The sequence below is a fragment of the Truncatella angustata genome, assembly GCF_020726525.1.
Source record: "Truncatella angustata strain MPI-SDFR-AT-0073 chromosome Unknown BKA67scaffold_14, whole genome shotgun sequence".
Lineage (NCBI taxonomy): Eukaryota > Fungi > Ascomycota > Sordariomycetes > Amphisphaeriales > Sporocadaceae > Truncatella > Truncatella angustata.
Window position 1 is genome coordinate 107,079 of NW_025763394.1, and position 21,000 is coordinate 128,078.

The 21,000-nt window shown below is 49.8% G+C and overlaps 6 protein-coding genes across 6 annotated transcripts; 3 read left to right on the forward strand and 3 right to left on the reverse strand.

The window, feature by feature from the left end:
* Positions 1–3,880: 3,880 nt before the first annotated feature.
* BKA67DRAFT_136972 (uncharacterized protein) lies at positions 3,881–5,847 on the forward strand. The gene is made up of 2 exons (XM_046095041.1): positions 3,881–5,133; positions 5,187–5,847. Exons 1-2 carry the CDS (start codon positions 4,111–4,113, stop codon positions 5,682–5,684), a joined length of 1,521 nt encoding a protein of 506 aa, XP_045951003.1. The 5' UTR covers positions 3,881–4,110; the 3' UTR covers positions 5,685–5,847.
* A 1,151-nt stretch (positions 5,848–6,998) lies between these two features.
* BKA67DRAFT_542462 (kinase-like domain-containing protein) lies at positions 6,999–9,723 on the forward strand (the record flags this gene model as incomplete). Its single annotated transcript, XM_046101112.1, has 3 exons — positions 6,999–7,544; positions 7,610–9,537; positions 9,588–9,723. The coding sequence occupies 3 exons, from the start codon at positions 6,999–7,001 to the stop codon at positions 9,721–9,723; spliced, it is 2,610 nt and encodes an 869-aa protein (XP_045951004.1).
* Positions 9,724–10,375: 652 nt separating this feature from the next.
* BKA67DRAFT_587941 (uncharacterized protein) lies at positions 10,376–11,908 on the reverse strand. Its single transcript, XM_046104358.1, has one exon. It carries the CDS (start codon positions 11,755–11,757, stop codon positions 10,708–10,710), a length of 1,050 nt encoding a protein of 349 aa, XP_045951005.1. The 5' UTR covers positions 11,758–11,908; the 3' UTR covers positions 10,376–10,707.
* A 330-nt stretch (positions 11,909–12,238) lies between these two features.
* Positions 12,239–12,898, reverse strand: BKA67DRAFT_542464 (uncharacterized protein; the record flags this gene model as incomplete). The annotated part of the gene is made up of 2 exons (XM_046101113.1): positions 12,239–12,829; positions 12,884–12,898. 2 exons carry the CDS (start codon positions 12,896–12,898, stop codon positions 12,239–12,241), a joined length of 606 nt encoding a protein of 201 aa, XP_045951006.1.
* A 2,859-nt stretch (positions 12,899–15,757) lies between these two features.
* BKA67DRAFT_587949 (aminotransferase class I and II) lies at positions 15,758–17,784 on the forward strand. Its single transcript, XM_046104359.1, has 4 exons — positions 15,758–16,113; positions 16,213–16,222; positions 16,374–16,424; positions 16,489–17,784. Exons 1-4 carry the CDS (start codon positions 15,994–15,996, stop codon positions 17,586–17,588), a joined length of 1,281 nt encoding a protein of 426 aa, XP_045951007.1. The 5' UTR covers positions 15,758–15,993; the 3' UTR covers positions 17,589–17,784.
* Positions 17,785–18,585: 801 nt separating this feature from the next.
* BKA67DRAFT_137143 (uncharacterized protein) lies at positions 18,586–20,944 on the reverse strand. The gene is made up of 2 exons (XM_046095042.1): positions 20,413–20,944; positions 18,586–20,362 (listed from the first exon to the last, which is right to left on the reverse strand). Exons 1-2 carry the CDS (start codon positions 20,695–20,697, stop codon positions 18,944–18,946), a joined length of 1,704 nt encoding a protein of 567 aa, XP_045951008.1. The 5' UTR covers positions 20,698–20,944; the 3' UTR covers positions 18,586–18,943.
* Positions 20,945–21,000: the final 56 nt, after the last annotated feature.

The window sequence follows — 21,000 nt, forward strand, 5'->3', positions numbered from 1 at the left end:
GTGGCGCACTGGCTGGACGCCATCCGAAACTGGTTGCAGCAAATGAGCTTTGCCCTGTGGATTGCGCAGGTATCGTGCTGGCTATAGCTAAGCATATGAATACGGTTGTCACGACGTGAATGTTGTATGGAGATCTAGCAAACATCGTCGGTGGTGGGTTGGACGGCGCTATAGGGATTATTGCACTCTCACTCGGAGGCTGTGGAGAAAAGGAATGCCAAACTAGTCTAACCTAGTCTAGTGTAGATAAGATATACATAAAAATGCAAAAACATAGAACACCGGGGATTTCTGTGATCAACACTATCCACACAGTTATCGATTAATTTTCGTCTAAATCGTTAGCCTTGCTACGCGTTTAATAGAAAGATATACATCCACTTATCCGTCAAATACTCGTTAATCTCACATGAAGGCTATCACGGGTTATAGGCCGTCTACGCCATAAGTACTACATTATCCTCCTAATAAGTGCCTCTCGAACCTCCGGGCGCTGTAAGGCTTTAGTGGGGAGTCATTTATAATAATCTATGGCTAGCGGGTCTTCAAGTCATAAAGAGCCGTAACCGTCGGGCTGAGTTCGCCAAAGACGTAACTGATATACGCGGACGTAAATCTAAAGATGCCGGGGCATCTGATATAATAGCCCACGGTAATATCATGGCTGTCGTCCAGGATTTAGTAAATGCCAAGGGAAAGGAAGGTATGCTAATCGGTTCAGAGATAAGATAATAACTTGGCCGCAATGTAAGATAAGTGTGGAAATGTTGCGCAGCATTGGTTGTGTGTGTCCGGTGTCAGTTGGTTTGATACTAAAGTTTGTTCTGTCAGGTTACCTTCCATGGCAACCTGACATGAAAGGCTCATATACAGAAAAGGCAAAGTACGATATAAGCGCACGCATCAGAATCGGAGTGCTTATAAGAACGGATGAAAGCCATGACGAACTTTTGGTGTTGGACACGTGCACTGAGGTAACAAGGCTGCGTTGGATAAAAATATAAATACAAAAAGCAATATGCTATGAATCTCGAAACCACAATATGCGAGAAGTTTCTTTGCTGACCCCCAGCCTCATGCTTGCTTTGATTGATGCTCAGCGGGAGCCCTGCGATGTGATTGACAAGTCGGGGTAAGTAATAAAAAAATTCCACATTCCACATTTCGAGCGACGTCATCCATATCTAGATTTTGGCGTATAAAGCCTGTTAGTTTCTGCAGCCACGAGCCATGCACCACTCGTCTGCAGCAGCTCAAATCAAATGTTGCTTGTATTTCAAGCGCAGTCTTTCCAAAGGCCGTGGATAGACTCTGTAATGAATAGTTGGCACCCTCCCAGTTTGATCTGATGTATTTTCGATGGGTCACCCTAGTAGTACAAAAAAGGCTTCGTAAGAAACCTAGTGGACACATGCATTTTGAAACGAACCAGCGAGAGATATTCTCTGCGGCCAGGACATACAGACAATAAGCAAATAGCTCTTGCGCCAGTCAATGATAGATACAGGTACCGTGTGGAAGCGATCTGCTCAAAAGAACGCTTGCGCTTTGCTAGGTCATTTGCGGGGGGACTCGTGCCTCTTGAGCTTTTCCAAATATTCTTCGACGACATGCTCTGCCTGATCCGGCCTGTCAATCGTGATTAACATCAAGTAGATTCAACAAGGCTACCTAAAATAGCGCTTTCCGGCGTTTCCAGTCTCGGGGCAACAAATCAAGTGATCCGTACTCCAGAGCTTGCTTCCGCATTGGATATTATGGGCTTATCACAGTGACTTACGAGGATACGCTCGAAGATATACCTGCTGCTTTCAGCTGGCACCATTGGAAGTCAAAAAGAGAATCGACCAAACTTGTTTCAGTCTCCGTGATGCCATGCGGGGAACTTCCTATGGTACAAGTGCGGCTGAGCCTCGTGTAGCAAGCGCTAATCATCGCCAATACCTGAAGACTTTTACTGAGTTATCACCTCTCCAGAGCTAATATTGCATAGAGCAATTCTATTAATAATGGAGATCAATCGATGGGGGAAATGGCCCTTTTCCAGGCCCTTGTCCATCGAAAATAGAACTCGTCGGGTCTCAGCAGCTTAAGAGCATCTATCGGCAGGTGATGGTTGCGATCCTGCACGTTGAGGCAGGCTGTGAAGGGCCAGCTCAGAGAAGTCTCGTTGACTTATCAGGACCAGGAAATGCTCATGGTTACTGGACAACTCAGCGGTGAAGTGAGTATCGCGCGATGTCACTCGGGTGCTGATTGGACAGTCGCGAAGCATGAAGAAGGTCTGTGTGTAGGCCCCCAATCAATCTCCGACAATATCGTTGAATCATCTCAGGGCCATCAGGAGTGTGGCCGTTCTGTCATCTTTCTTATGATGCGGCTCAACTACCCCGCTCTGCTTCCCAGAACATCGCATCGAGCCTGCTGAGGGATTGCTCGCCCGTTGACACCATGAGGCCATGCAAAATGGCCGGGCATAAATGGTCGCTCCTGGACAACGCAGCCTTTCTTCACAGCATTTCCCCTGAACAACGCCCCTATGGGAACGAACATCAGGAAACACTGCATATCTTGCTTCATATTACGATACGGTAGCGAATCTTCCAGCCCGTCGACCAACACAAAATGCCGGAATTCGATCTCGACAAATATAGACTTCGCGAGGATGATCTAGAGAAATATCTCAAAGAACTGTTCTCTGGGGTGGGCGAAGTTTCCATCACAGTGAGTGCATATAATTGCCGCTAAATTTGTGTTGCATGTAGCTGGAAGATTTAGGCTCACAAAACCGAGTATCGCATTTCAATTCCTCGCGAACTGACCGAAGTAAGTCTGCCCAGTGGCCAAGTTGGTTGTCATGCTGACGCAGTGGTTGAAAGGCTGAGAAGAAACACATTGACTCAAATGTTCGATATTATTGACCAGGCACCCGAACAAGGTTGATATAGACTTTGTTTGGAAGGTTTGAGGCTTTGCGGCGGTTGGGTGCTTGAGTGAAGATGTGGGGGAGATGTGGGGGACAAATCTCAAGCAGGTGAGGCATCACTGGTAAATAAGATACTGCCAAGTAGATCACGTTGAGTACATGGTGATCTTGTAGATATCGCGAAAAACGTTTCAATGCCATGGTCCTAAAACGCCTTTGTGGATTGGGGCTGTCGATGCTGATGTTGATTTGTGGTTGATACACCCGATGAACCTGGGGTTTTTACACTGCCGTGGAGGCGCAGGAGTACGGCAGTGCCCGTTGGGCTTTCTTTAGTCTAAACGTGTGTTCACATACAGTACAGATAATCAGCCTTGCAGCTTACCCCATACCTCCGCAGCCATGACGCCCTGCTTCCGCGTGGCTGCATCCTCAAGTTTCCTTCTCCTCCTCCTCGGGGGGCGTCATGCATGCAATTAAATCTGGCGTTTTCAGGTATTACAAACTTACGCTCAAGCGGCAGAAGGCGGAACTGCAAATCTATAGTATTCATATGTGCCGCGGAACTACAAAGCTGGAGTGTTGCTGCCGAGAACAGAGAGTGCAGCTTCTGACAACTACCAGGGCTCATCAAGCAGCGACTTTCATGAGCCATGAGTGCCAGTAACACTGTTTTGGCCGAGTTCCTCAAAGCTCGAAGCAAATTTGCTGCATGGCCCAGCAATGTGCTTTCGACGGACCAGTTTGAGCACGAACTAGAAGGGTACCGTGAGGATCTAGAGTGCCAGCAGTCTAACCTCTTCGACCCTCGAATCAGAAAATTGTATTTCCTTGATTACCTCAAGGATAAAAAAGGTAAGTCGATCCAAACCATCCGTCATCTCATACATGGCGTACAAAGACTGTGGGACTGATGACAGGCAGCAGCATTTAAACTGACCCCAAATATGGAAACCTTGCAGCATGTTGAGAGATCGATGCATGAAAGCTCAAAAGATCCTAGTTGCCGATATATGTGAGAGCCGAAATCTTTCCCCTGGCTGATTACCTTTCGAGTTACGGGTCTTGTGTCCGCTATGGACAATTAAATAACAATATGCAGCTTTGTCCATGCGAGGACCTCCAGAGCCCAACTGAGTGTCTCCAGAGACCAGCTGCTGTATGTCTTATCCCATCAGCAAGTGATGCCTGAGTTCGCAAAACATATCCTCACGTTCTGTGTACGGGAAAAGCCTCATTTGCAGGCATCCTTCAAGATAGAGGATGAGCTGACGGGGCATTCACCACTGCTGAGAATCGCAGAACTTGGTCGATCCGGTGTGCGTATGCAGCACTGTTTCAATTTAATCGGTGTAGAGTACAGTACGGAAAACAGAGAGTGGCCTTATGTACTTCGACAGACCGCTGTATACAACTCCTTTGATCTCATTGGCGGCCAAGCATTTTTCCTTGTGCTGAAAGCAAATGAAGTGATCAGGGAACGAATACGCAAAGCATGCAGTAGTATCAAACGCCAGGACCGCATCAACAATATGGGCATAGCAAGTGTTTCATTTTCTCAGAATCTTGAAAGCCATTTGCTCATTTTCAAGTGGTGTGTGGAGAATTGGTGTTCATATCTTGATTTCCTCCAAAATGAGATACGACGGGCTTCTGCACATACAAGGCTCAGTCCGATCGACAAAGTTGTTAGAGATGTCGTTTCAAGAAATACGCCGCCACCTCGTCGACTTACTGGCACTTCCCGGAAAAGTTCTGGACTATCTTTCCTCTCTCGTGCGTCTCGGTCTACCAGTTTCAAGGGGGTTTTCGGGTCATCATCAAACCCTCGAAACGACCCTGATAAGATTCAAAGTTTGGGTTCTACCTTAGCTGATGCTAGTGGCCAAAACCAGACAGCCTCAACGGCGGAATATCAAGACTTGTATAAACTCTTCTCCTTCACAGAACTACAGGAGCTTCATCATACTTCTGGAAAATTGGAAGAAGCACGCTTTGTCATGAGTCAGGATAGGAATGTCATGTCCGATATGATGGCGCGTTTTGAAAAGCTCCATCAATCGAAAGTTTTCACCACACACTTGCCCGTGGATGACATTGGCTTCGACAAATTCTTCCAGGGTATCCAAGCATGCGTTAGAGAATTAGACGACCAGCAAGACCGCCTGAGACTTATGAACGGATCTCTGAACAAGACGATGGACTTGGTAGGCTACAAGGATCAACTTGTGTTAGTTTCTATAGCTAATTGGGAATTTAGTTCAATGGAATACTCCAATATGGAAATATGCGCACTGGGGAGTTCTTTGCAAAACAGGCCAATGCATCAACAGTGACCATGGAGCAGCTTACCATAAGCATGCACAATCTTGCGACGAAGACAAAGAAAGATACGGTATCCATGCATGTTATCACAATGATAACTCTCTTTTTCCTTCCAGGGACATTTGTCGCAGTAAGATACGGCTTACCACTATTATATCGCTCGCTGTCATCAGCGCTGACTGAGAGTCAGACATTCTTCAGCACGGGTATTCTGAACTTCGACGGCGATAAGCCAATGAACAACCTAGGGGATTGGATTGTGCGGCCAGCCGCTTTGAAGTTGTTCTTAGCAATATGTCTGCCACTAATGGGAATTGTGTTGCTTGCATGGGCTGCGGCGTATTATTGGGCTCGACGCGGATCGATGATATTTCCGTGGACCTCAACGGACGATGGAGAGATTGAAACCGAGAAGGACCTGCCAGCGGTATGAGAGCGGAACTCAACCGGGGGTAAGATGTCGGGCGTAGAAGGGGTCGTTATAGTTTAACGCTTCAGTGAGGGTGGGATGTGGCAGGTCCCACTAACAGGGCATGGTATATTCTAGTTTGGTTTCAGTTGGCAGGTATGTAAGTTAAGTGTAGGCACAATACATGAATGATTATTCTTTCTGACATGGAATTGTAGAGTGACCGAGCAAGATATCACGATCAATGCTTAGCTTCGAATCGGGAAAATGCACAGACGATAAGCCCGTCTTCGTATATCCCAAATATACCAACCTAGTTCTGGACCAAGGTTGGTCGAGACTAGCCTTTAACTAGCACTACAATTCTGATTAACCTACATATTAGACTAACCTAGGTTTGACATAGTCAGCGACTCAAACAGAGCTAGACTAGCACTAGGTTAGTCACAACACCAAAGTTCAATGCCGGGTACTGTATGAATTAGAAGGCAAAAGCGCTCCTGCGGAGCATGGATCGCGACGCCAAGCAAACCCAATCTTAGACTATAGCCGTGGTTCCAATAGATTTGGTGGACCTACCACAGTATGTATCAAGCAGATCGCTGCCTGGATGTTTCGACCTCAACCCAGTGTGTTAGGTAAGTGAACGTTTCCTTCAATGACGACACTTGCCAGGTTTACGATATTTCTAAATTGACAATGCAAGTGGAATAATTGATCTGTTGCGCAGTGATGTCCGAACGTCGACTTTGGCTGCAAGCTGGCTAGACTGCGCCCCGACGGTTGCCTTGCGTATCTGCCTGGCCGGCCTGCCTCCTGTCAACACCACACTGGTTTTGGGTCGTGGCCTGACATCCTTCATCCCTCTATAATCTACCCCTCCACCTCCCCGCTGCGCTGCCGCCCACGCCCCTCGATAAGTGTCAGCCGCCGCAAATACTGTGACTTGTGACCAGAAAGCGATACCCCTGGTGGTTCTGGGAGACGCTTGGTAATTTGTATATCGTCCGGCAAGCCTGGCCTGCCGTGCAACATCATACTTTATTATCACGTCCGGAGGAGCTGCCATATCCAAGTTCTGCTCCCTCGAGGATCGTAGCCATCACATTCTAACGCGCATGCTCGCTGCGCGTGTGCCCACCACTCCCATCTCCGTTAATTTGGAGCGAAACTCGGCCAAACCTTGCGTCATCGACGACGAACCGCACGCGCGCATCATCCAGTGGTGTCCGATATCTCAAAGATGTGCTGGCTGACACGACGGGCAACTTTGGGCATCATCTCAGCGTGTCAATGAGCTTCGGCGGCCGACCAGGGGTGCGCCAATACGCTGCCTCTATGGCAGCGCGCGAGACCTATCGGCCTGTGCATTACGAGTGCCAGGACTTTATACACTATGTCAACCGCAACCAATCGATTGGATATGACGGCACAGCCCAACCGCGGAAGTACATCTCTCTTGCCAGACTGCGAGAATACTGGGACGAGCGGAAGATTGAAGCGGTTCTTGGCCACTACCAAATACAGGTCAATATCAAGACCATCAGCGAGTTCTACTTGCGCGTCTTTTCGACCCTGGTTTACATCGACTATGCGGCCTGGCTAGAAGATTTCACCGCGGAGCAACTGCATGATCAGAAACTACCTTGCGATACCATCCCCCCTCACTGGTTGGAAATTCCCCACGCCAACGACAAGTGGAACAAGTTCAACAAGTATCAATGGGTGTTCTTCCCTTTCACGTTCAATCCTAACCTCCTCCTGAACACACGACTCGATCCTCAAATCATCTTGCCCTTGGAGCAGACACAGCTATTGGTTGATGGAAACACTGCGAGTGTACACAAGATAAAAGTTCACCCCGAGTACAATGAGTTACACAAGGTTAGTGATGCCAACTGCAACCCTTGAAAGCTAGGAAGACGAGACCGATGACTGAGCCCAAACAGAAATACCAAGGCAACGAGCACGACACGTTCGTACTCAAGACTTTCCTTGGCGAGCACAACCACCGACTGTTCGAAGCTGAAAAGCGAGCGTTGGTATCACTCCAAAACATACCTTCTGAACACATCGTCACGTTCCACGGGTCATTTCAGCAGGGCGATAGGCGGAGCTTAATCCTCGAACATGTCGCTGGCGGAACTCTGCAAGACTATTTAGAGCAAACTTCACCACCAACGAGATTGGAAGACACTCAAGACTTCTGGACTAGTCTTTCAAACGTCCTCCAAGGACTGTTTCGCGTGCATCAGCTGAGAAGTCATGATGAGCGAGCCGATTACCGCATTATCCATGGCGACCTCAAACCCGACAACATACTGCTGTTGAAGGACTCGAACAACAACCCCTACAAGTTCACAGCCAAGATCGCTGATTTTGGGCTTAGCCAACTACGAGCTGTCAAATCCGACGAACAGGATCGTTTAGGGATTGACAAGCATGGCCATCCAACCTACTCTGCTCCAGAGAGCACCCATCACCAACGCTGGATGCAAAGAGGCCCGAACAGAGTTTCTGAGGCTGTCGACATATGGGCTATAGGCTGTATATTCAGTGAAGTTGCAGCCTGGATACATGACGGGGCTGAAGGGATGTCGAGATACCTCAATATGCGTCGTGACGAACTCCGCGGCCTGGCTACGTTCGAGGGCAGCGCATACGGAGATTGCTTCCACGATGGCATAAACAGAGCTCTCAATGCTGTCGGCGACATGCATAGACGCATTAGGGATTCGAGACCAAAATGGGACAGTGTGACATACGATATACTCCGTGTTGTCGAAGAATTCATGCTTGCGCAGAATCAGCAACATCGTTGGGATGCCAAGTCGCTTTTGGAAAAAATCCAACAGATCATCTATGCAAGTCAGACAGGCCATCGAGCATCTCTACCAAATACTCATACCAGCCCTTTCATAACACCTGAGCAGAGACTTATTTCCAGAAATAGTTCGCTGGCTGACGGTGTCGCTCTACGCAACATCCAAACCCCCGAATTGCTTCTTTCGCCTGAGAATATGGTTTCAAGTCCGTCGTCGAATCCGATTTCCCCCATATCAACCAACAACCAACTGCCTTCACCTGTACGCAACAACCAGACACACGCGCAGCAAGAATATCCCTTGAGCAGACAAACCTACTTGACTTCACCCGAGGTAGCGAGTGTCCCCATCGCTAATGGCTCAGGTGACAAACCGATATCCAGGACACCTGTCGGCCAATACTTGTCAATTCAAGACGTCCTCAACTACCGTGATGTCAAGAAAAAGAAGCTACCTGTTGCGGTCAGGATTTCTGAACTAACGAACGAATTAAAGAAGATTCTTCGCAGCCGGGACCACATATTTTTCATCGAGGACTCCCAATCGATGCAGCAACATTCTGAGGCTGTCGTCCAAACATTCACAGCTCTTTCGTATCTCGCAAAACAAATCGACGAAGACCACATTGAGCTCGCTTTTGCTTCCAATCCAACCAAAATTCACACACACTCCAACACCAGCCCGCTGATTGCGATGCTCAAGAAGCACAAATACGAGGGAGGTCAAAACATGATGGAAAATCAACTTGGGGAGTTCATTGAGAAAAGAGTAATAAAGCGCCTACCTGGAGCTTCTCTTACGAACTTTCCCAGCATTGATTCTTTCCGACCTAAGAAGCCTTTGAGCATTCTCGTGTTTACCGACGGTTGTTGGGGTGCAGGTCGGGACGAGGCCGGCGGTGTGGAGAATCCTGTCCAGACCTTGATGGGGATAATCAAACAACGGGGTCTTAATAAGACTCGCATTATGATCCAATTCATCCGTTTTGGTAACGATCTTAATGGTCTAAGATACTTGAAGTATCTAGATGATTTTGGCCGGAAGCAGAAGTGGTAAGTTTCACCAACGATCATCAATCGAGCCTGGCTGACGAATCCTGCAGCGATATCGTTGATACACGTTCTGCTAATAGCAACGTCTACGCGATGTTTGTTGGCAGTATAAATCCAGTCTTGGATGATGATGATGGTGATGACGATGGAGAAGACCCGACGAGCGGATCTGAGCTTCAAGGATGACTACCAAATAGCGAAAATCTACTTGTCCTAGATCGAGTTGTTCAACTCGACCGAGCCTAAGGCCTACAAGAGAGCTCGTATTAGATAAGCGGTTGATACGCCGCCGGGGAAAATGGTTTGTTATTATAGACGTTGAGTATAAACTTTATACAAAGCTACGCGATTACGTATTTTTACGTGTTCAGCGATTTAGCCTTTTTATTCTTTAACTTTCTTATTTTCACAATACATAAGGTCAACCGTAAGCTAATTCTTCGTGCTCTAACGACCTTGAAAATATATTCAACTTTTGAATTAGTTATTAACATTTGATTTTAAAAATATATATATAATACAAAAAAAGACCCCATAAGGTAGTTATACGTTATTATGTTAATTACATAGCTTTACCTACTATTGTCGTCACACCGGTTGGTTCGACACACGTTATAGAAGTGAAATAACCGGTAAGATGGAAGTAGTTTGGGTTAAATGTGAACTTGATTACGAGTTCTTTGATAACAAGTTATTAGGTGTGGGAGCAAGGCCTACGTGCGGCGCAGGCTTTAAGCCAGTGGTTGTATCGATGCAGCTTGCCAACATCGGATTTTCAAAGACGGTAAGATTGACACACATACCAGAATGCGAAATGCTCTCGTAACAGAACTATAGCATATACCCTTTGTATATTCTTTTCTCTTATTTCCAATATACACTGGCCATCTTGAAGTGCTTACAGAGATTAGGTCCAGAATGGACAGTTACAATGAAAAGAGTTGGGAGGATCTTCAGAGTTGAACTACCAAGTATCTCAGTAACGGAAATGCGGACGAATTCGCACAATTTGACCAACTGAAATCAGATGAAGGCCTGCGGTCATGTTTTCCCACTGTGGTTCTTTGTAATTCTTTTGAATCTAATCTGTCAGGGCATGAGTGGATGCGGAGTGTCTTTCAATCTCGCTGTGAAAGTGTCAAGTTTCTAAGTTGTGTAGTCAGTGTTTATTTATGCAGGTGCATACAAGGCTCTCCTGGCGCGGATATACTCCTGTTTCTCCTTGGCATAATCTGGTGACACCACAGACAGCGGCAGAGGCTGATCCGAAGACGACGTGACTATGTCTGGATCCAGCGTCCGCACTTTCGCACCTCGTGGTAGCGGCAAGCCCTTCTCGTCCGGAAGGCCCTCCGTTTCCAGCCGATCCATAGCCTTTTGACCCTCGGCGTCAGCTGCGTGCCGCATCTTGGCCCAGAACTCGTCGTCCGACAGTGTCCACAACTCGTCTGTCTGCACGCTGCCATTTCTGATCAGAGCCCGCATGAGGTTCGCCGTCCTGATGTACAGATCTCCATGCGCCGTGTTGCCCCAGACGCTCCTGTCGCAGGCCATGTACGCCCTCGCGAGCGCCAAAGCAAGCTGCGCATCCTGGAGCACCAACAGCCGTGTCGGCGAGGTGGCGCTGGGGACCGCCTTCAGCGAGGCCACTACTCTCCTGGCCTCATCCAGCTTCAGATGATCAAACCCCACGGCGTCGCGCAGCCCGTAGTCCAGCCTGTCGGCACAGAGATGGGGCGCCGGCTGCTCGACGAGCGGGAACAGCTCCTCCTCCAGCGGCCTCAGATCGGCGAAGCCGTGCCGCGCGAGGATCTCCGGGATGCGCGTCGTCTCGACGTAGCGCATCTTGTGGACCTCGTGGTAGCTGCCCTCGCCGGGGGCCGACAGGGCGAAGTCGACGACGTGGCTCATGGTGGTGTGGCCGATGTCGTGCAGCAGGGCGGCGACCTGCTCGTCCACGCGGGCACCGACGTGCCGCACGAGCAGCATGGCCCCGACCGAGTGCTCCATCCGCGTCACCCGCGGCGTGATGTTCAGCAGGCCCGATATGCCGTGCTGGTTGACGCCGGCCAGGCGGGCGAGGGCGGGCGAGCCTAGGAGCTCCACCAGGACGGGCTCCGTGATGGTGTGTCTGCCATATATCTGGTCCTCTACGACGACCTGGTCTGTGGCTGAGAAGTCGAGGGTTTGGAAGTACCCGGCTTTGAAAGGAGAGGTCATCTCTGAGGTTCAGGTCATGGGTAACGTTCCAATCCTCGTTTATTATTGTTTGGTAAAGTACCAGAGCATCAGCTAGCAATATCGTGGGGCAGTGGGGCGCACCATTGTGATGCCTTGGCGGCTTTTGGGGGACCTGAAAAGCCGTCGGTCACCACCGTCTTGCGAGGAACACCGTCATCACAATATCATTTCTATCAAATACCAAGTAGAACATACTGCGGGACGTTTTTTCTTCTCTTTTACGTTTCTAATCAAAACCAGCCATTCAGGAACTCGCTACATAGCATGAAATAAGACCGATTAACCCCATATTAAGGACTTCTCAAAGCAAAGCTAACAGAAGAGAACAGCCGAGCCCCAAAAGAAAAGAAGAAAAGGAAAAAAGGAAATTTCTCCTCCCCCGTGCTCAAGTGGTCGTCTTTGGAAGCCAGATATTAAATTTGAAGTAGAAAAAAATCCAGGTAAATCCAACCCAGATATCCTATGTTTGCGTTGGTAGTATATCAAGATCCTCGTCCCCGTCCTCGTCATCTTCACCTTGATGGTTGACTGCATCTTCGAATCTATCTTCAACATCGGCTAGAGGGCCCGGGCCACCACTTAAATGGTTCCAGGCGTCTGCAGTCATTGGCGCGTGGCTCCAATCATAGAGGGAAGAAGGCTGTTCGTCTGTGGCGTGCATGGCCTGGTTGTCGAAAACATGTCCGATGTTGGCAATTGCAAGATCCGGCGAGTTTGCTGTAGTTGGGGGCTGCCCGTAAGCGGGAATATGACTCTGAGTGTGCATAGGCGCTGCAGGGTTGTAACCGGTGTTGTTCCTAGTGGGAGATGAATTGTGGCCATTCACATGTAGGCTGTCAAAGCTATGTACTAGTGACCCCTGGGTAGGGGTATCATCTTGTGCATGGTCTTGATGAGCACCCTGAGGTGCGGACGAGTTGTTATCATGTTGCGCAGCCCCCTGGTTATTGCGACGGCCCGTGGACCGACCTGAGCCATTGACACCATGGCGACCACCAGAACGGCGAGGTCGGCGTCGAGCTCCCTGAGAGCGTCTGTACGTATTTTCGGTCTGAAACTGATCAGTACTCATTTAACTCGAATGTGCAAGCTGACGGGAGCATACCGGCTGGAGCGACATGCTGTAGAATTGTGGGTATTTTTACGGCAACTGGTCATGTGCTGGGTACGAGGTGTAGAATGAGTTTACTCATCTTGACCATGAGCACTTTCTAATTTCGAGGAGCCATTTATACCCGTTTACAATGACTTCGACTCAAGCTAAATGCGAACCATGTGCATCAACATTAAAAGTCCCATTACCATACGAAAGCATATTTGTGTAGTCTCTGTACATGCCAATCAGGTTTCATGGATTGATCAATCACATTGAATAGTCAACTGGCTTCGTTCTACGAAGGCGGATTTCTTCAAAGCAGTGCCTTGCATGTCGGGATGTGCGCCGAGGTTCCGGTTTGCGTTGACTGGAACTACTCTTACCAGAAACCGGGTAACTGGCGGACTAGTCTAGGATAATATGCTTGATACCCCTGCACTTAATATGTAGGTCGAGGTGTTGGTTGACATTGTTCCCAAATCCCCAAATATGCAGGGTTGACGGGATGGCGCCTGACGGTGTACATGCAGACGGGAGTGGATGAAGCGTGAAGCTACGATTGGTTCAGGCTGGAGGTTTTCGGTGAGCTTTCCACAGTCGTTGGGCACCAAGTTTCAAAGTTGCGCCACTGGGGAAGTGACAACCAAAGTTTGAACTCGTGTGGATCGCTTGCAAAGAGGAATATACTGCCCGGGTGGCGAGTCGTAGCACTTTGATATTCTCCGAATCTAGGAAGAGTTCCGATTGGAATGAAATCAACAAAGACTCCGGTGGAAGATCAATGTGCAGTGGGTGATGGTAGGATGTTGAAGTCCTCGTACTGCCCCTTGCCAAGGTTTGTTGTAGGCAGCGTGCCTATCTGGCTCATCCCGCCCATGTATGTTCTAAACGAGAGTGTCCGCTGTGTAATTCGAAGCCGAATATGTGTGTAAATCTGCCCGTTATAGAAAGTCTGAATTATTGACTCTCGCTATTGGAAGCGAATGCTGCTTTGATGACGAAGTGACTCGAGGGCTTTCAGATAGCTTGAAGGTGTCGTGTCAGATGAGTCATTGGGACAATGGGATGGTTGAACTGGGGGCGATTGCATGAGGTTACCGATTCTGCAAGAAACCGGTTTCGGTAAGTTTCTGCAGGTATCAGACGTTCATGCAACCACGGTCGCTTGTCAAAATCCGAGATGTGACCCTGCAGCGACTGTAAGCTTGGTAGATGCTCACCCCAGGCGGGCGAAAGTAGACAGCGGATATCACTTTTGCCTGTCCTTTCAAGCAAACTCTGCTCGTTTGCTAGTCCTGTACTGGCCGTAGTCCGGATAAATTTATGTTGCAAGCCGGCAGACCTCGATATGTCAAATTTGACACTTGTTGTCCGCGCTCATGTCCAAAGGACCTGGCTGCAACTCAGGGGTATGGGAGTGCAGACAGAAGTGGCAGTTCAAGACTGCCAACAACGTTGGGAGCCGTCCGTGGCTAGATAGAGCATTGCCTCATCAGAGGCCTTTCAGACACCGACACTAGTATGTCACAATCTTGGCAGACAAACATGGTGTTGCGCTTGAACATGGCCGACCCTTCATTGAATTGCTATCAAGTAGATATATTGAGCGGAGGCAGAATAACTAACACGCAGCACTTCAATGGGTGTGTAGGAACTGGGAATGCCAATTCGGTCAACCAACAACCAGTCTAGTGGGTATTAGCTATCTGGTGCCCGGCCAGAAAGACTTGGTAAAAGTCACACTTCTAGCACTTCTATTAGCCACGAAAGCCCACAGAAACCTTGTCTGCCGCAAGACGGTCCAATTCCACTTGGATGGGCAGCAGTCCGGTGCAGTGGCAATCCATACCTTTTCATGTGATGCGTGAAGCGTCGGATTCTGCAATGCATAGGAGTGTAATGACTTCCCTGTCTGCATATCTGCATGACTGCTCGTCACTTCACTTGACCTCGACCACGCACCTTCTAGCCCGGTCCGCGAGTGGCGGAGTGGTACGAGAGGTGCCAAGGCATGCGTTCCTTTGCAGAGTAGTAGTTTTCTTGCGATCTGGCCTGTCGTGTGATGCCTCATGCCAACAGGTTGAGGGACATTGACAGTGAGCGCACTCAAGACAACTCAAGCAGGCATTCCTTCCACGGACCAATCCGGGGACAGAGGAAGACGACGGTGTATATCCAGGCAGGATTCTGGCCGGTCAACATGTCACCAAAGTCGGGAATGCCCCGCACTACGGAGTTTTGCTCACTGAGATAGCTTGCAGTGGGCGAACACCACAACCATCGTCAAGCATCGTGGGCTGCACGATGTGCAATTCCGCAGAAGCGGGGGGTTTGGCGACCACGAGTTTGACAAGATGTCAGGCGTGTTTCTTGCCTTTCACATGTGCTACTTGAGAGCACATGGACCACACCAGACACAAAGCCATAGTTGGATGAAGACAAGGCAACCAACAGCATGTCATTTCATGTCAGTAACCGACCTGTTCGAAGAGGAACGGACATTTGTGCGTGGTGCAATGGTTGCTCACGACAATTGAGGAGCTGAAGGGCAGGCATGACAGCAGTGGCCTTTCCACCGAGGCCCGGACAGCTTGGCATGTCATGTCTGGACTGTTGCAGTGCTGGATTTCAATGGGGGCCTGGGCTGTTCATGGGCATTGCATGACATTTATGGGGATAGGAAAGCTACGAGGGTTAAAACGGGACGGACGTGGGGAGCTATGGCAGGGGAAAGCAACGTAGCGCACCAATGAGATGGAACGCCGAAAGCCCCGGCACCGTCGCAGCAGAGCGGCTGAAAGGATATTCCGATCGTGGGAGGTGCAAGCGACTGCAGAAAGAGTGTCGGTCTCCATTGAATTGGGCTTTTGTGGGCACTGAACAGCTCACCTCAGTTCACCTGAGCTTCAAGCACCCCCGATATTTCGGAGTGAGTCGATCATAACAAATCCGCACCCGTGACTCTACGCTCTTTCTCTCCCGTCACACTATTTTCTGTTCATTTATTTATTCTTTCTTGCCTCAACTCCAGAGCAAGTTATCTGTCGGAGCTAGTCACCTTGTCCATTTCCCCCGTGAACCAACATCCTGCTCACATTTCCGTCACTGACCTCTTCAACATGCTTCCCGCTCTGCGCATCGCCTCGCGCCGTGTGCCTGCTGTGCGCCGGTCTGCGGCCTTCTACGCCGCACGAGCTGCTGCTTCCACCTGGGCCAATGTGCCTCAAGGTCCTCCTGATGTGAGTCGTCTGCAAAGAACAAAGATGCAATTGTTTGTTGTTTGTGTGTGTCGTGTCTCAATTGAGCATTGGTTGCTAACCTATTGAGTCACCCCCCAGGCCATTCTAGGTATGTCGTATATCCCATCAACCGGCACTGGTATTCATGATGCCATGGCCTAAACCGACGTCTTTAATTTTTCTGTGCCCTCGGGCCCTGGGACGCAGCCAACCCCCATTCCCATTCGAACTCAACATAGTAACATGATGTGTCTTCGCAGGAATTACTGAGGCCTTCAAGGCTGATTCTTTTGACAAGAAGATCAACTTGGGTAAATACTCTCTACTCGCGCCACCCCCCGGCCACATTCGCATTCTAACTCGACTTGACTCCAGGTGTTGGTGCTTACCGTGACGACAAGGGCAAGCCCTACGTCCTCCCCTCCGTCCGCCAAGCCGAAGAGAAGGTCGTCTCCAACGGCCTGAACAAGGAATACGCCGGCATTACTGGTATCCCCGAGTTCACCAAGGCTGCCGCCAAACTCGCTTACGGCAAGGACTCCTCCGCCCTCGACCGTCTCGTCATCACCCAGTCCATCTCCGGAACTGGCGCTCTGCGCATTGGCGGTGCCTTCCTTGCCCGATTCTACCCCGGTGCCAAGAAGATCTACATCCCCAACCCGTCATGGGCGAACCACGGTGCCATCTTCAAGGACTCGGGTCTTGAGGTCGACAAGTACCGCTACTATGACAAGAGCACCATCGGCCTCGACTTCCAGGGCATGCTCTCCGACATCAAGGCGGCCCCCAAGGGCAGCATCTTCCTGTTCCACGCCTGCGCCCACAACCCTACCGGCGTCGACCCCACAGAGACGCAGTGGAGGGAGATCAGCGACGCTGTCAAGGACGCCGGCCACTACGCCTTCTTCGACATGGCCTACCAGGGATTCGCCTCCGGCAACACCGACAAGGATGCCTTCGCTGTCCGTCACTTTGTGAGTGAGGGCCACAACATCTGCCTTGCCCAGTCCTTCGCCAAGAACATGGGCCTGTACGGCGAGCGTGTTGGTGCCTTCTCTATCGTTACCGCCGACGCCGACGAGAAGAAGCGCGTCGACTCCCAGGTCAAGATCCTTGTCCGCCCTCTGTACTCCAACCCCCCTATTCACGGTGCTCGTATTGCTGCCGAGATCTTGAACGACCCTGCCCTCTACAAGCAGTGGCTCAACGAGGTCAAGGAAATGGCCGACCGCATCATCACCATGCGTGCTCTGCTCAAGGAGAACCTCGAGAAGCTCGGCAGCAAGCACGACTGGAGCCACATCACCAGCCAGATCGGCATGTTCGCCTACACTGGTCTCGAGCCTGCTCAAATGGACTCTCTGGCCAAGGAGCACAGTGTCTACGCCACCAAGGACGGACGTATCAGCGTCGCTGGCATCACCAGTGACAATGTTGGCCGCCTTGCCGAGGCCATCTACAAGATCAAGGGTTAAATGTACGACTGATATGATAAAATCCAGGGGCGTTCTTGATGTGCGATAAGCGGGAAAATGGCTTGCTCTTAGATCTCTTCATAGACGCAGGAATGAATTGGCCTACTTTCTGGCCGTGATGACGACAATGACTTGCCTACAGCTGCCAGTAATGCATGATCCATGAGGGTTGCAATTCTGTTTAGTCCAGGACAACCCCATCCCCCACCCCCGATTTCCTCTGGCCCGCTATGGTGATATGTCCGGTGAGGCGGCCCATAGGCCGAGGTGAGTGAAACATAAACCGCAAAGCAGGTGTGCACCTCATACACCAGTGTCGATCCAGCAACTTGCAGTCGCTATCACAAATGAGGAGCTGATGTGGCAATATACATTACTATTGGCTTTGCAAATTTGCCAGTTGGTGTTGAGCCGTCGTGGCAGTCCTCGGCGTGCTCCCGTGGACCTCTTCAACGTCCCACACGGTTATTATCCTTTGCCCCTTATCGAGATCCACTCAACAAAGATGCATCCACACATCGGCTGTAGTCGAGCAGTCGATCTGGTGCGGCCATTCGCAGATCTTGGACCCGGGCGCACACTACGCCCGGAAGTTAACGTTGCACCCCCTCGCTACAAACATCATCCCCACGCCAGATAGGCCAGACGAAGCGAACTTACTACGAGAACCTTGTCAGGCCCGCAGGACGAGCCCGGCCAATGGGCCTTCCGCCGGTACTCCAGGAATGGCTGCCCGTCCACACCCGACAGATCGAGCCACGACCTGCCGTTGGCGACGGCCATGGTCCATCTGTTATGGCTGATGTAGTTCGGGATATAGGGAGCACTATGATCGCGACGAGTGCCAGTCGGTCAAAAACGCGGACTGGGAGCCGCGGGGGATATAACAGCCATCTATAAGCATGGACACGAGGGTGGCGACATCCGCCAAGAGGAGAAGCAGGCAGCCGCTACAAAGTACCGGGTAGTAATAGCTTCGTCGCCGGAAGCAGAGCGGTCAAAAGACCCATCTGCTAGAGAAACCATGTTGTGAATATTATTGTGTATATGATGACGCTAAGAACTTTTGATTGAGGACGTATCAACGAGTCGAAGATTTCGGTGGCGGTGTGCTTGCCGTGGTGATTCGCCATGATATAATGTATTGGTAAGCGATAATGAGAAGAGTATAACTCGAAACATGCCACAGAATTTAACTACTTCCAGCGGAAAGAGAAACTAGAAATCGCGAGAAATCGATGTTCAAAGCTCGCAATCCATACAGGGCTTTCGTAGTGGTAAGTGGGACAGCACGAGCTCGCCTAGGTTACTTGGTAAACACTTGTTGAATCGGACTATACACCAAGCCAGCATCATCAGTTTAAGCTCGTACTGCTACAAGAAAGGACTATCACCAGAAATGACGTTGTAACGAATGACGCAGGCCCGATAACCCCGTACATGAATACCCGTGCTGACATGGACAGGATATCCTGAATTGCGAACGTGCCAACAACCTCAACCCAAACCACTGCGAGCGCAATTCCCATAATAGCCATGTAGCTTAGCCAGAGTAATGTGACAAAAGAACGTGACAAGTAGAGCTGGTCTTTGATGGTATCGTGTAGCCGTAGTTCTTCCTTTTCTCTCGCAGATAAGAGGCGGAAATCGGGATTGACGAATGCATCCGTGAGTCTGGCAGCGGGTTCGCTTGTTCGTGGAGGTTGCGAAACATCATACCCCCGGTTCTGTATAGACACTGTCACATCCTTTGCCGCAGCATCGCTGGCTTTCTGCGATTCACTCCCTCGATCGCGCCCACCAGAGAACCACTCCGCAACCGCCAGTGTAGGCTGTAGGAGGAGAAGAAGTGGAAGGATCTGGCCAAAGCTCATTTGCATCTCATCTTGCCGCACCTCCTCGTACACGCTGTACCGATTACGATAAATCTGTGTTACGCCCAGAGCGTTAGAGAAGCCAATCAGGATGAGTGTCGACATGAATGACTCGACAATCTCGACGACGAGGCATAATTGAATGTAGGCGGCAACCACGGCTCTATATTTCACTCGGACGATCCAGGACGGAAATGCTTGCGATATCAGCCGTCTGGCAGCGCGCTCGAGAGCTGCTTCGGGCTTGCATCGAAGCCAAAAGTCAAACTTGCGGCGGCTGCTATCAAACAACTGACCCATCTTCCACGCGTAACTCCCTAGAAGGGTGACTAGGGCTATGATCGTGTCGTCATTTAAAGCACTACGGTTCAAAATATCTGTGCTCCATAGACATTTTATCGGTGCGCTAGCCTGATGAGATGTCGGAATTCGGACGGCCTCGTCAAAGACCATTGCGGTCATGGGGATCATGGCGACGGTAAGTAGCAATAAAAGCACAAACATCCCTGAGATCCGTATGTTTCTGGCCAGGGTACTCTTGGTAGCTTCGATCTTACCAAGGCGGTTGTGGAGTATTGATAGTGCTGCTAGATGGACAGTTGAGCTCATCCATGCGAGGTACACAACGTATTTCCAGTGGTACATGTCCAGATCATACGAAAACGCTTGCACATACCCAGCTACTAGAATACCAATTCCAGTCATCAGCTGCTGATCAGCAAGAACAAGCATCACCTTCTCAAACGGCGGTCTCCATTTCCCTTCAGAATTGGCCGAGCGAGCACGGAAGCATGCTTTGTCTGCACGTCGAATCAGTCTGGATGGTAAGACCCCGCCCCAGTATGCAATCAGAAGCAGCAAGACGGCTGTATACGCCGTGATTAAGAATGCAGAGATGACCTGTAAACGCTTAACCAGAACTTCATATTCTTGTCTCAGAATTGCCTTACTCCTATCCCTGAAATATCCGAGTTTGCCTTGAGCACTTCTGTCGGTTTGCAGCCAGTCAAGATGGCGCACTTGTCTGAGGTATGCACATTTATGAGAACGTAAGGCCTCAGTTGAATGGTAAGGGAGTTACTCGGCGCCGACTGTATGGTGGATGTCCCTGTGCCAAATATTGTGCTTGTCGCTGCAACCAATGGATTTACAGTACAAGAATAAGTGGTCGCTGTGGGATAAACCTCGACCGCCCACCCATCATGTTTATTTGTGTTGGTCTGCGGGATATCCATAGCACCTTGCCATGAACTCGGACACTGAACGTCCACGAACGCAAGCAAAGTGACAAAATATCAATGACCCCTACTCAAGTGAACCAAGTTCTACGTTCAATCAACTGAAATGTATCTCACAGTTTCCACTCTCTGTAGAGTAGATATTCGTGGCAGTTCCTGAAACATGGGGGCGCCAGTCAGCATCAGGCTGCGCCTGACTGCTGCAGCCCTCTACTCTACCTCATAGGAGTATGGACCAATGACATGCTGTCCATCGACAATGGCCAACTCAAAAATGCGTGTGATGTCGTCATATTTTAT

Bases quoted from the DNA above. Each gene is read 5' to 3' on its own strand.
- BKA67DRAFT_136972 (XM_046095041.1), top strand. From the start codon at position 4,111: ATGCCTGAGTTCGCAAAACATATCCTCACGTTCTGTGTACGGGAAAAG. The intron at 5,134-5,186 runs GTAGGCTACAAG...TTGGGAATTTAG, and splicing joins TGAACAAGACGATGGACTTG to TTCAATGGAATACTCCAATA.
- BKA67DRAFT_587941 (XM_046104358.1), bottom strand. From the start codon at position 11,757: ATGACCTCTCCTTTCAAAGCCGGGTACTTCCAAACCCTCGACTTCTCA.
- BKA67DRAFT_587949 (XM_046104359.1), top strand. From the start codon at position 15,994: ATGCTTCCCGCTCTGCGCATCGCCTCGCGCCGTGTGCCTGCTGTGCGC. The intron at 16,425-16,488 runs GTAAATACTCTC...ACTTGACTCCAG, and splicing joins TGACAAGAAGATCAACTTGG to GTGTTGGTGCTTACCGTGAC.
- BKA67DRAFT_137143 (XM_046095042.1), bottom strand. From the start codon at position 20,697: ATGGATATCCCGCAGACCAACACAAATAAACATGATGGGTGGGCGGTC. The intron at 20,363-20,412 runs GTAAGGCAATTC...AAGCGTTTACAG, and splicing joins CGGATATTTCAGGGATAGGA to GTCATCTCTGCATTCTTAAT.